The 14,494-nt window shown below is 33.7% G+C and overlaps 1 protein-coding gene across 1 annotated transcript in view; it reads right to left on the bottom strand.

Annotated features, from left to right (window-relative positions):
* Positions 1-14,494, bottom strand: part of LOC129218399 (E3 ubiquitin-protein ligase HUWE1-like) — a 736,974-nt gene that overhangs the window by 81,945 nt on the left and 640,535 nt on the right. Inside the window, exons 74-75 of the mRNA XM_054852650.1 lie at positions 7,965-8,180; positions 217-776 (exon numbers count right to left, since the gene is read on the bottom strand). Coding sequence (XP_054708625.1) covers positions 217-776; positions 7,965-8,180 — 776 coding nt within the window. The remainder of the gene's footprint in view (positions 1-216; positions 777-7,964; positions 8,181-14,494) is intronic.

Here is a 14,494-nt window from a genome sequence, read left to right as displayed (position 1 = left end):
ATCAAAATTTTTCCAAGTTTTGAGAACATTTCCAGCCCTCCATTGCCATATGATTTTGAGTTGTTAGGATGCATCCTACCCCTCTAAGGAGTTCTGAAACATGAAACTGAAACACCCTGTACACAGTAATATAAAATTTTCATCATTTTTTCCAAATTTTAAACTGATTTAAGAATAGTTCAAATGATTTGGAATCTATAAAAAAAATTTAATTACCATATCTAGGAAAGAAAGACCTTCGAGAGTTTAAATCAGATGCAGGAGATTCTCCTTCAGTATTTTGATGGCGGAAATCAGAGTTTGATTTGCTGTCTTTTGGAATAGTTTTGGGTTCTGGCAATGCTAAAGAAATTAAAGCCAACAACCTTAATAAGCGGTCTGTTAATACAGAACTGCGCTTCACAACTGGGTGAGCCAACAAGCCAATCAACTGTGCCAATGGTGTATTCTCAAATCCAGCAGGGCTTTTAACTTCTTCATCAGATGCACTTGAAGATGATCCATATGGAGCACGATAAGTTTTCCCTTTGCGATTTGTAGTACTCAGTGAATCCAGACGTATAAGAACATCCCAAAAATCACTTTCAGTTCGTAGAGCATTTTCGTTTTTTGCATTCGAGACCTTAGGTTCAATTTTGCTTGGTGTGACTGCAGGTTTACTAAACTTTTGGTCGCCTTTACAACTGCTTTCCTTAATTTTTTCTTCTTTTCCAGCATCAGGTAAGAAATGAACTGGAAAACTCTTTGCAAGTGATATTAAGGTATCCAATACATGCCTGAAAGAAAAAGATGCATAATAGTAGAGAGAAAAAAAGCATTTATTTTAAACAATAGCAGTTATTTGAACTAGCTTTATTTAAAAGTGCTTGCAACATTTTTTGCATCACAACCCATTTCTGTCAAAGTGCTCTCAACTCCAACATGTGTATACATAGCAAGTGTTTTACGTGTAACTTAAGGTGTGCAAAATATTTTACTTGAGTATAATGTTTTACATACAATTATTGTAGAACAACTACATTCTTCTACAAGCATTTCACCGCAATTCTTGATTTGTGAAAAATAGAAAGCATTTGAAATCTAATTAGATATACCTACAAAATGTAACGTACATTAAATACAATTAAATAACAACAAAGAGCCTAACGATAACTTTTTGACAGAAATTTAAACAATAAACAGTTAACAAAATTTATTAATAGGAACTAAACTCGGAGGTTTATTTGATTCTGATTAAAGAAGATGCACAAAGTACATAGCAATGTATGTATTGAATATATAGACATACAGTCGAACCTCCATATATTAAACTTCCACATATCGAAATTTTCTATATATCGAAAACCCAGCAAATTTCTATGTTCATTACTGTAGCCACTATTTGGCAGAACCGTGATGCAATTGTTTCTGCCTATGAAACAAACATAAACGGCTGTAAAAAAAATGTGAAAAGCAGTAAGGGAAAATGTAGACGAAGCGTTATTTAAGTGGTTCACTCTGCAGAGGAACAGAAATGTACCGATAACAGGAGCCATTCTGCAGGCAAAGGCAAATGAATTTGCCGAACATTTTAATGAAAAAGGGTTTGTCTGTTCTAACGGGTGGTTGGATAGATTCAAGAAACGGCACAACATAACGAGTGGAAAAGTTGTGGGTGAAGCTGCAAGTGTGTGCTCTTCTGATGTGAAGGATTGGATGCAAAATGTGTGGCCGGACATCATTCGAGATTACGACGAAAAGGATATTTTTAACGCCGACGAAGCGGGCTTATTTTATAAGCTGACTCCAAATCAATAGAAAAGTTTTTATATATCGAAAAAATCTCTATATATCCAAAAAAAAAATTCGAGACATTCATAGATTTTTTTAAACTTCAGACTATTTGTCTCATGAAAAATGAAAATTAGGGGAGAAAATTATGTTCACTAAAGGTTGCTATGAAACTCATAAGGAACCTGGGGTTGAGGGCTGTGTAGATAGGTCCAGAGCCTGATTACCACAAGGGCATGTGGGGCACAGGCCCCTCCTCTTAGATTTCAGGGGGCCCGAAATCCCCTTAATTTATCATGTAAATTAAAATTAAATAATGATTTCACTCAGAATACAGAGTACAATGATATCATTGATAGTTTTGCAAATGCCAAAACAAGGAAAAAATCTATTTGTTGATAAAAATTCCCCTTAAAAATGTGATCTCTTTGCAAATCAGAAAACCACTCCAAATTGTCTGTATTTACTGTTAAAAGTTATATCATAAATCATTTTGGTACTTACGGTTTACTGCAACGGGTAAAGTTTAACCACGTTTATATATTTATTGTATACTACTATATCTCTTCTACTTTTTAAATGTATATACAGTCAAACCCCGCTATAACGAACCCTCAACGGACCAACTTGAGAGATCGCTATAACCGGGGGTTCGCTACATCCGATTTTCCAAAAAAAAGTCAAAATTCGGTAATATTTTACAATAATAATCATCATAATTGCACAATGACTTAATTAGCAGTTAGGGTAATAAAATTAAGTTTTAGAAATAACTAGTAACTATATTTTACTCAATAATAAGCAAATTAAAATTTTACTTTTTTTTATTTATCAGTAGCATGGAAGAAAGACGTTATTTTCGGTTGAAAACTTTTGGATTTTATATACATATCAATTTTTTTCTCAACTACTGCAAAAGAGTCCACAATATGTTTGTCAATGTTTTCAGTCGCAAAAAAATTGTTCAAAATATTTACAGCTGCTTTTGCAGCAGAAATGGACCCCAGATTTTTTGTTTGATTTATAAACTAGAGAGAGTTTCTTCACGTTCTTAAAGCACCTGGGTTTATTCGATTTTCCAATAACCATCAACTTTCGCTTTTCAGAGCCAGTCATGTTAGCACAAATAAGTGGTTATCCGTGTGTTGGAGTGTTTTCCGCCGACACATTTTTCACCTTTTAAATTCAATGTTTGATTTGGAGTCAGCTTATAAAATAAGCCCGCTTCGTCGGCGTTAAAAATATCCTTTTCGTCGTAATCTCGAATGATGTCCGGCCACACATTTTGCATCCAATCCTTCACATCAGAAGAGCACACACTTGCAGCTTCACCCACAACTTTTCCACTCGTTATGTTGTGCCGTTTCTTGAATCTATCCAACCACCCGTTAGAACAGACAAACCCTTTTTCATTAAAATGTTCGGCAAATTCATTTGCCTTTGCCTGCAGAATGGCTCCTGTTATCGGTACATTTCTGTTCCTCTGCAGAGTGAACCACTTAAATAACGCTTCGTCTACATTTTCCCAGGGCCGATCCTAGGGTGTCGGCCGCCCGTGTGCAAAGACCTAATGTGCCGCCCCTCAAGAATGATTTGCATATTTTGACTAATCTTTAATGTCTATAGAAATCGTTCTTTAAATTTCTATGCCAGGTTCGAATTTAAAAAGGGGGAGGGGGGACAGAAGAATGATCTTATAATAAAAAAATTTTGAAAAAAAATAGAACCGACTTCAAAATTGCTCTAAAAAGTGAAAAATAATTTTATTCTTTAAACACCATCGATAATGCTTTTAAACATAATTTTTGAAGTTGGCGCAAAAACAAAACGTAAAATCCAGTGTAACCATGCTTCGTTCATATTTTTTTTTCAGAAAAGCATCCAAAGTTACGAACGAAACATTTATATCGCTATTCAAATATGCTGTCATCAATGCATAATGTATGTGATAGTGAAGAAACTGGTCCTGGTTAAATTTATGGTTGTATTTGAGTTATGGCAGTGAATGATTTTATCTATCGTTTTTGCGCCAACTTCAAAAATTATGTTTAAAAGCATTATCGATGGTGTTTAAAGAATAAAATTATTTTTCACTTTTTAGAGCAATTTTGAAGTCGGTTCTATTTTTTTTCAAAATTTTTTTATTTCATTCTTTTTAGTGTAAATGTACGTATTTCAGAAACAATAAGAAGTTACCATCACGAAACTTCACATTTTTTTCTTAAAAATGCTCCATACTATAAAAAAAACTATTGTCACGCGTTAAACTTTAAGCGATTGGCACTAAAAACTTATCTTTGTTCCTCTCTGGAAATCATGCGTAGTTAATTTAATTATAACCATTTAAGTATTACGTTTTTCCTAACTAATTTACATTCCACAGCATCTAAGTTGCTCATGATGCAATCCTGTATTTTCTTACTTAGCCTCGATCATCTGTTATCGGCATAGATGATAACGATAAAAATACTACAGAGTAGTTGAGTCAAACCTAATGGTAGCTTGTGAAGGCTAAACAGATCCTAATCACTGCATCACCTCGCTTCCAGGTTAGGTTTACCCCTACTACGCAGCAATAGCACTGAAGAAAGGAAGATTTTGATAATTCACATAGGGTTACTATAAATCAGCAGTATTATTAAAATAAAATTATTTACGCCAAAAATGAGACGACAGCGCCAGATTCCCCATTATCGAAATATCCCTTGAAGAAATTTGATGCTTGCTTCAGCGAAGCCTTCATTCAAAATTATCATTACAATTACTATTAATGTTACTGTTATATGGCACCAAACTTTTTAACAATGAGTTTCCTATTGTCACGTAGATGAAGATAGCGAAGACAATGTGAAAGTCAAATGAAGCGAATACTCGTTAGTCTCAACTAGAGATCTTTATTCAGAACCACAAATGAACGTTACATCTCCTTATATACAACTTGATAAATTGCTGGAACTTTCCAGACTTGGAAAGATACAGAAATTAATAGAAGATTCGAGAAAATACGGGAAACAGTAGAAACGAAATTTTAGTAAAATTAACTTTGTCCTAGGCCGGAGAAACTCGGGTTCGATCCTCGCTGGTCGAAGACCCACCGTCGTCATTAAAGGGGACTAAATTCTCATTAACTGTTCGATCCGGTGATGGTGCTGCCATCTATCGGTATATAAAATTAATAGAGGCAAGGCACTTAGTATGCAGTCCTCGACATAAATACAGTTGAAGTCAGTTGTGACTCTAGAATAGAATAGAATAGAACTTTGTCCTAGACGGGATTTGAACCCGGGTCGCTCGTGTGGGAGGCGAGAATTCTACCACTGAGCCACCGTTATCCACAGATGACCAATTGCGAACTTCGCTACAAAATCATTTAATAGGGAAATTGCATAAAATTTACTGTTTTTTGCCCATAACTTTTTTTCTAAAGAACAAATATGGTCAAACAAAGTAATGGGACTTAAGTTGAGCCATCCCCTATACATTAAAAAAAGAATCATCAAAATCGGTTCACTAGGTGAGACGCTATGAGTGGACAAACAAAAAAAAAACATACATACGGTATGAATTAATAACCGCCTCCTTTTTGAAGTCGGTTAAAAAGGAAGAATTTTTTTATAATAAGAAACTCCTTATGTACAATTTTTATCTTTGAAGAAAGTAATAGATACCAAAATTTACAAGTCGTAAACACGCATTTTATAGTCTTTCTTCGATGACATCAGAGAAGGGACGGAGGAAAGGGAAGCATGGGGGGAGGTGTCAGGGGTTCAGGGGAGGAGGATTGCTCCAAGAAAATTATCGAAATTGGTGTATGAAAAATATTTTTAGTTAATCTTTAATTGTGTTTGGTTGCAAGGACAAAAGAGTCAAGTATATTCAAGGTGCATGGAGAAATTTTCGAAATTGACGTCAAATATCGCAATTTTAGGAACTTTTTCGAGACTTATGGTGAAAGTAATGTTGCAGTTCTTTCCTAAAATTCTTTCAAAATTGAAATCAAACTGAAGCCATTTTTTAAGACAGTTAGGAAGGATCGGCGTTCTTCCCGAAAAATCTTCGAAACTGAAATTTTAAACCCGCAATTTTAGGTGACCTTTGCTAACGTTGCAAGAGGGAGGGTGATTCAATCGTCTCCCGTCGAAAGATTTCGAAATATAAGTTTAAAACGCAAATTTAGAAATCAGCATATTTATTCCACTTATTATGAGTTATCTTGTGAGAAATTCTTGAAGAATTTTACTTGATTATAAGAAATATATGATGCGACCTGCGGCCGCCCCTTGCTTTGGCCGCCCTTGTGCGGCGCACAGTCTGCACACCTGCTAGGATCGGCCCTGCATTTTCCCTTACTGCTTTTCGCATTTTTTTTACAGCCATTTATGTTTGTTTCATAGGCAGAAACAATTGCATCACGGTTCTGCCAAATAGTGGCTACAGTAGATTTTGAGGGCGAAAATTTTTTGCAAAGTGAGGATTGGGTTTCACCACTTTCTAATTTGCGAATTAATTGCACATTTTCTTCAACAGAAAATGCTTTGCCTTTATTTCGCCTGGCCATGATGATTTCTACCTAGTTCACACAATTATCCGCAGTGGAAATTAAACTAAAAATCAGAGCAAACGCACGAGTGACCAATAATCTCGTCCTCTGACTAAAACCAGTTGAGAAAATTGAGGGAGCTTGAAAACCGGCTCGCCCCCCCCCCTCCTGAAGAAGCAGCTGCTCTTGCAAGGAACAATAAATGAGGAATGTGGTTTGGACTAGAGATTTCCTAGAAAAAGGGTTGAGAATTGTAGAAGATGGAGTTTGCTGAGAGAACAATTGCTAATGAATTTCATTGGGGCATGTGCAAAGAAGAACTTGAAAAATCAGACATTTTAGGATCGTTATAGCCGATTTTTTCGTGCTTCTGGATCGTTATAAGCATATCGAATTGTTTTAATGACATAGGGCTTCAGTTCGGACCAATTAAAAGGTGCGCTACAACCGGGAGATCGCTATATCACGGGTTCGCTATAGAGGGGTTTGACTGTATTACATTGTGATATGAGGTACCACCAAATTTAGTATGGTTGTGTGAAAACGCAAGTATTGAAATATTTTATAGCTTAAACACATAAAAAAAGCTGGAATGGGGGTGGCACAAAATGAATTTCATATCCAGTGTCTTTAAAAATCTTAGTGGGACCCTGAAATAGAAATGTGCCCCATGTCCAATGTCAGGATGATCGGGCTCTGGATAGGTCGTTGTTTTCGTTCAGGAATTCTTAAATTCCTTCAAGTTTACTTCAAATCTATGTTGAAACCAGTAACACTAAAATCAGTTTAAAGTTATCCCTTTTGTCTGTTGATTATCATTCCTAGTCTTTTAACCTTCAGTAAAAATCATTCAAGTTAAGTAGACTGATTTTTACTTTCTCTCGATTACACTGTTAAAACGAAACCCCCTTAATGTTACGAATCAAGTTAATTGCTGAAGAATACAAATACAAATACAAAAGTGACGACCAGCAACAGGCTCTGGGCCTGTTGCTGGTTGTTGCGATATCGTTGTGTGAATATCGTTCATAAAAACAATGAACAAAACAGGTCCTAGACTAATGAAGATGTATGACAGCGCAAAAATGTAATTTCTGTTAATTTTTTATTTACAGAATAATTAGCTTTAATCGAAAATTAGCTTTAATTTTAGTGTTTTAGGAGATTTGTACGATAAAATAAGATCATTTCTATATATCGAAACTTCTATATTTCGAATTTTTTTCCGGAAATTTGCTACTTCGATACATGGAGGTCCGATTGTACACGCACATTAGTATTATTTTTCTGTGCTTTCAAACCAATTTTCTATTCAGCATTTCAATAAAAATTCCAGTATAATTTCAGTATTTCCACAATATTAAAAACATTGAATGCATTTTCAGTATCACTAGACACTTAATACAGTAGTAGTAGTGTTAAAAGAAGCTATAGAGTATACCCCCAAACCATTAATAGTCTGATTAATCTATAAAACAGATTTATTGATGAAATCTAAGATTTCAAAATCAATTACAAGAGCAATTATATATGTCTCAACACCTCTTAATTATTTTATAGAAGAAAAGTTGCCAGAAATTAGACTTTTTTAATTCAAAAAAAAAAAAAAAGTGAAAAAAAATCATCTCTATTTTTAAAAGGAAAAAAAAAATACCTGCATATGACAGGAGAAGCAAGTGGATGAATAGTAACTAGTGGAATATTTGGAGAAAGTACACCTTGTGTCCAAAAAGCATGTCTTTCATTTGCTCTTCTGTGAGCAGTTGTTAAACGTCTAATCTGAAAAACATTAGTTCTGCAACCCAATGCTGCATCCAAACTGATAGATAACCATGAAGGTTGACCACTTTTGTTTGCTGAATCAGATTTGCTGTATGAAAGAAAACAAAATGATTAAAAGACTGTAATTGAGAAAAGTAGTACAATACCTATTTTATACAAATACAAAAGTGACGACCAGCAACAGGCTCTGGGTCCAGCTAGACTGGTTCCTAGTCAATTTACAATCCCCAGTGAAGATCAATGGCCCTCTTAAAACTATCTACTCCCTTGCTCATTACCACCTCTTCCAGTAAGCAGTTCCAAGGTTCCACTACCCTGCTATAATAATAATTTTTCCTAATATCCATGTTAGCCTGAGATTTAAATAGCTTAAAACAATGACCCCTTGTCCTGTTTTCAGTGCTAAACTTCAGCCCCGTAACATTTCATTTTAATAAATTTAAACAACTGAATCATGTCCCCTCGGTCTCTTCTTTGCTCAAGACCGTACGTTTTTAGCCTTCTAAGCCTGGAATCATAGTCTAAATGAGAAAGTCCATTTATTAGCCTTGTAGCCTGCCTTAAACTATCCCTCTATTCAGCACAAAACTCGGGACGGTAGACCAACCAATGAATAAACACTTAAATATAATTTCATTTTTAAAAAATCCTAGTATTTTTAGATACAATAATATTCAGTTTGAGTAAGTTAAAACACTTGATGAAATGAAAACGTGCAACAATAACTGAGGGAACTAAATACCACTTCCGGCTTTTTTTGGGTGTTTTAAGGAAAAATAGCACAACAACACATTGAATGAACACTGGAAAAATTTCTTTTGTTTAAAAAAGTTTTTTTTTTTTTGGAGTTATTTTTCGTTTTTATATTTTTCTAAGGCAGATAGTGATTCATTGCTTTATGTGTTCAATTTTATTTTTTATTGCTTATTTATTTTTTTCTCTTTGCAAAGAAACTTTTAGCATCTAAATATTTATTTTTGTGCAATGTTTTCTTTAACTTGCTAGTATCTTATTTCTTCTTTTTTTAAACCAACATGATTTCAGGGAAATTTGACGAAGTTTACAGACAAAAAACGATATTTTATACAAGCAAATACCGATTTTGTTTCTACTATTGCCGATATTCTTAATACAGTGAAATCCCATTACAACAAACTTCAAGAGAGCTCGAGTTTTATTCATTGCAATGGAATTCAAGAAATGTAATAGTAATTACATTTATATGATAAAATATTTATAAAACTAACAAAAAATAGAAATGACTGAACAAAAAAACTTTTTTTTAAGTTAGTTGAAAATTTAAAATTAAACTATTAAAAGCTATTAAAGCTATTATAGCAGATAAAGAATGAATTCATCAGCAAAGATCTTGACAAATACCTCACATCACAAAAGAGGGTTATTTGGGCAATTGTGCTTGCACAGTTGCCCAATTCTGTTATTGCACAGTAACTCTGCAAATGCGAAATAATTAGTAATTCTGCTAATGCATAAAAGCTGACAAGAGCACGATTATAAAACTATTGTTCAATCAAAGTACTGTCAGCCCTGCTTAAACGAATACCATCGGTTCCAAGAAATGTTATTCGATTAAGCGGGGAAATTTTATTTGCCTTTCCTGGTTGACAACTTTTGTCTAAAAATATAATAATAACTCAATATCTAAGTACTAATAGAAGAAAAAAAATAATACAAGTAAACATAATACAAGTAGGAAAATTATAAATTTTTAACTTACAACTTGAGGTATGAAATCTTTGTTTCGACTCCTTTTTTCAGTTCATATTTTTTAGAGAAAGTTCATAATAGTTTATTCCTTGCTCACACAAGGTATTTTGAGAACATTTTTGTAACCTCAATTACCATGTTTTACATAATTAATATTTACCAATTTCTTATCATCTTCAATGTTTATATTTTGTTGTGTTTTTTAATTTAATCATTGACTGCCTCTGGGGAATGGCAACAATTGGAATATGAATGCTGGTTTTCCCACCCGTTGATTGCAGAAAGAACCATTTTAAATTTTTTGTCAATAATTGCTCTTAATTATTTTTAACGTATCCAAAAAAAAAAATTCTCTGCAAAAATATGCGAAAGCTGATCCTCTAATTCGATTAACCAAGGAAATTATTCGTTTAACACTAGAAAGACAATGTTTTTCATATACCTAGAAAGACTAGCAGCGGTCATTTTGACCATTATATTTAAAAGATTAAATCATTTCTTTTCATTAATTTTAAACATAGAAAAGCTTTGACCAAACAACGTAAGTAGAAGCACAAATTTGTAAATTACAGCAGACACGTGTTTCGGCGTTACAGGGAACGCCTTTTTTGAATAATTAGGAAAAATTATTATTATAGCAGGGTAGTGGAACCTTGGAACTGCTTACTGGAAGAGGTGGTAAGCTTTTGTCGGATGTCTTTTCATCCATAAGCTCATTTTTTTGCATTGAAAAAGGCGTTCCCTGTAACGCCGAAACACGTGTCTGCTGTAATTTACAAATTTGTGCTTCTACTTACGTTGTTTGGTCTGACTTTACTATTCAGCACAAAGGTATTTATTTATCTTATAGAAAAGCTTTGTTTTGACACACAATAAATTAACAGTTTAACTATGATATAATTTGTAAATTCATCTCAGGTAATTTTTTTCTAATTTTTGGTTCGACTAAGTGAAATATACATATGCATTTCATAATTGTTATTGGAAAAGCTTAATTTTATAAAAATTGAGGACATTTTCTATGCATGAAATAACTAACAAGTAATTCCAACCATTCATGTGATTGTTTTCATAAGTCATAAAAATATCGCAGTATACTTACATTACTCTGTTCTACATTACTTACAAATGCTCATTTGTATCACTTACCTGTTTAGGAGCCACAAACTGCCTTTTTGGATTCAGAAATTTTTTTTGTAGCTGTATTTCTGAAATGTTTCATTTGAAATTGTTTTCATTTTTTCCCATAGTAGAGACTTGATCATTTGTAGCAAATTTGATTAGGGGAAAATTGACTTGGAGGAAAGATACTTTGTACATAGTTTGTCTGCTAAATTTCAAACATATTCTTGAAGTTCAATCTTTGTACCAGCAATTTCAAGTGATCAAAGCATTGATAGCTGCTACATTGAGAACATTAAAAAAAAAACTTGCATCGACCAATTGTACTCCAAAGTGTTCTATCCATTGCGATTTTTCCCCCCTCTATCACTTAGAGAGAGAGAGAGAGAGAAAGTGATGATTTTGAATTCCACCTCCCCCTTTTTTTGGTATCTAACAACCCTTTTTCATTTTCTTTTATTGGTTTCAAAATCTTATGCATCAGTGAAGTTTCTTCTGATTCTAGCTCTTAAGAAGAATCTTTTTGTGCAAATCTAGGTTCTAAAAATATTCAATCATTTGATGAAAGTAACATATTATCATAGATAGTTATGTACACTCTTTAGATAAGTCAGACGGTTTATCCAAAAACAGAATCTGTTTCAGACTAATTTTGCAACAGTTGTATGAATGCATCTTCTAATAAGTGTTGGTCTTTCACGACATTGTGAAGATAATTATGTGACTGGACAGTTCAAGACCATTGTAGGAAAGAAACGTCTATGTTTAAAGAAGGCATGTGTTCTGGTGCACAAAAGTGTTCCAGCCAAGATTTTAGAATTCACCTGCTTTAAACCTTCCACTTTCAGAACCAAAAGAATTTCACTTGCCCCGTCCTCATAGCAGAAAAAATAAGCCTGTGACCAACAGGTGTTTCGCATTTTCCTAACGGTTCAAAGAACTGCACCTGACCAACAGATACGGCTCAAACCCACCTACTACAAAATAATGTTACTGATTGCCCCGACAACTAACAAAAATTCATGGTGCACACATTTGGTAACAGAAAAGAGAACAAAACCAGATGCATAAATACAAGTTTGTTGAGCAGTCAAAATGACTATAGTCAGTCTTTCTAGGTATAAAAATTTATAGCGACTATTATAACACTAGTTTACAAAAAAAAAACTTTTTCTGTTACATGGGAAAAAATATTTCATCATAGTGTAAAATAATGCGCTGAATTCAAATATGCAAACGGTTTTTCTCCATCACCTACAGATGTTTTGTAACACGAGACAGAAGTTTGATAGAAATTTGCATATTCACATGCATGACTAATACTAAAATAATGACCAAAAACTTAGCTATTGTTCTTTTCTTTCTGTATTTTGCATTAGAAACATCCCTTTTAAGAGTCCAGCATTAATTAGCAAAAATTTATTCACTTGAATAACGGGGGCCCCTTCAAAGATGTGTTTTTTTTTTTTTGCTGTACTTTAATTATACTTTGAAGTTCTGGATTTAAGTATTCAAATTCAGCATCCGTGTTACAAAATGTCAAAGTTTTCAAAAAGGCCGAACTTAATATGAAAGGCCAGTAGAATAACAGATCCAGTCTTTTTTTTACCCGACTGCGCATGCACGGCACAAAGGAGGGTAATGTGTTTATCAGTCTATGTTTGTATGTATGCCTACCCAGGTAGCACAAACCATCGGATTTATGTTGGAGAAAGGTGGAAAATGCATCGCAATGGTTGGAAATATGTTTTGGTTAGATATTGGTTTTTTCATACGCTCATCCGAAGCATCGGAGGATGGTTTAAAACCAACCTATATCCGACTAAACACATTCCCAACTTATTTCTAACCTTCAAACCTGTTTCACATTTACACCCATTTATTGCAAGCTTGTTGCTGATTTGCCCGTTCTGTGAAGCGTGTGTAGTGCATCCCATAATTCACCCCACCACTTCTGCAGCCTTGTTGAGACCATTGACCTATAAGAAAGGTGGAATGACTGCTGAGGGAGAAACGCGGTCCGAAAAAGGCTCATTCCTCCTCACCGCTTGACAGGAGTCTAGACGGCAAGACAATCTGGTTAGGGGAATCTGCTTTGCTCAAGATACCGAGGAGTTTATTAATATGGAACAACTCCAGTATTTAAAATAATATCCCTCTTAGGTTCGCACAAAAATGCATCTTGATTTCATAACAAACTTTTTGTTTAATGAACCCATTTACTCCAATTTTTTCCCCTTTTGAATCATTATTTAAACACCTTAAATAAACAATGAAAAGGGAGGAACATTAATAAAGTTTTCATTTTTATGTTTTAAGAAGATATTTAAGTACATAATTATAAGTTAAAAAAAATGAAGTGAAAAATTCAGAATACTTGAAGGAAAGAATCTACAGAAAATATTACCGAAAGAGTTTTGTATAACTGATTAAATTATTACAATGTTATTTACAGTGTCAAAAAGTTTTCATTCTGTTTGGCTTGACAAATAAACTTAAAATAATTTCGCATTTTAACAAAAATGAAGTATTTTATTCCTTTTTAGTAAACCAGTTAAAAAATACGTTTCAATACAGTTCAAAATGGCGTATGAAAATAGTTCATACAAAGCATTCTTCATTTTAATCAAAAAAAGGTGCCATCTTTTTCTAAAATTTTTCAATATATTTAGAATACAAATACAAATACAAAAGTGACGACCAGCAACAGGCTCTGGGCCCAGCTAGACTGGTCCTAGTCAATTTACAATCCCCAGTGAAGATCAATGGCCCTCTTAAAACTGTCTACTCCTTTGCTCATTACCACCTCTTCCGGTAAGCTGTTCCAAGGTTCCACTACCCTGCTAAAATAATAATTTTTCCTAATATCCATGTTAGCCTGAGATTTAAATAGCTTAAAACAATGACCCCTTGTCCTGTTTTCAGTGCTAAACTTTAGCCCCGTAACATCTTTCGTTTTAATAAATTTAAACAGCTGAATCATGTCCCCTCGGTCTCTTCTTTGCTCAAGACTGCACATTTTTAGCCTTCTAAGCCTGGAATCATAATCTAAGTGGGAAAGTCCATTTATTAGCCTTGTAGCCCGCCTTTGAACCCTTTCCAATACATTAATGTCTTTCTTAAGATAAGGAGACCAAAACTGAACAGCATACTCCAAATGGGGTCTTACCAAACTTCTATATAAGGGCAGAAGAACTTCTTTAGATTTATTTGAAATAGATCTATTGATAAATCCAAGCATGTTTTTGTGCATTTTATGCACTGTTGTCAAATTTTTTTTAAATGTGTAACACACTCTGTAATTGTGAAATTGAACTTTTATACTTCAACAATAAGTGAAAAAAATAATGAATAATAATGGTGTTCACAACAGAAAATTTTTAAATCCATCTATCAGTGTATCACCAAGGACAAAATTAGCGAATTTTATGTTTCCACAAAATTAATTTTTCATATACAAGATAGAAATTACAAAAAAGTATTCGACATTCAAAAAATTTCACAACATTTTTTTTTATTAAACTTGACACTAAATCAGGACTCTGTAGAGTG

The sequence above is a fragment of the Uloborus diversus genome, chromosome 3, assembly GCF_026930045.1.
Source record: "Uloborus diversus isolate 005 chromosome 3, Udiv.v.3.1, whole genome shotgun sequence".
NCBI classification, from domain to species: domain Eukaryota; kingdom Metazoa; phylum Arthropoda; class Arachnida; order Araneae; family Uloboridae; genus Uloborus; species Uloborus diversus.
The sequence above is the reverse complement of the archived record's forward strand: the minus strand, read 5'-3'. Positions and strand labels throughout refer to the sequence as shown.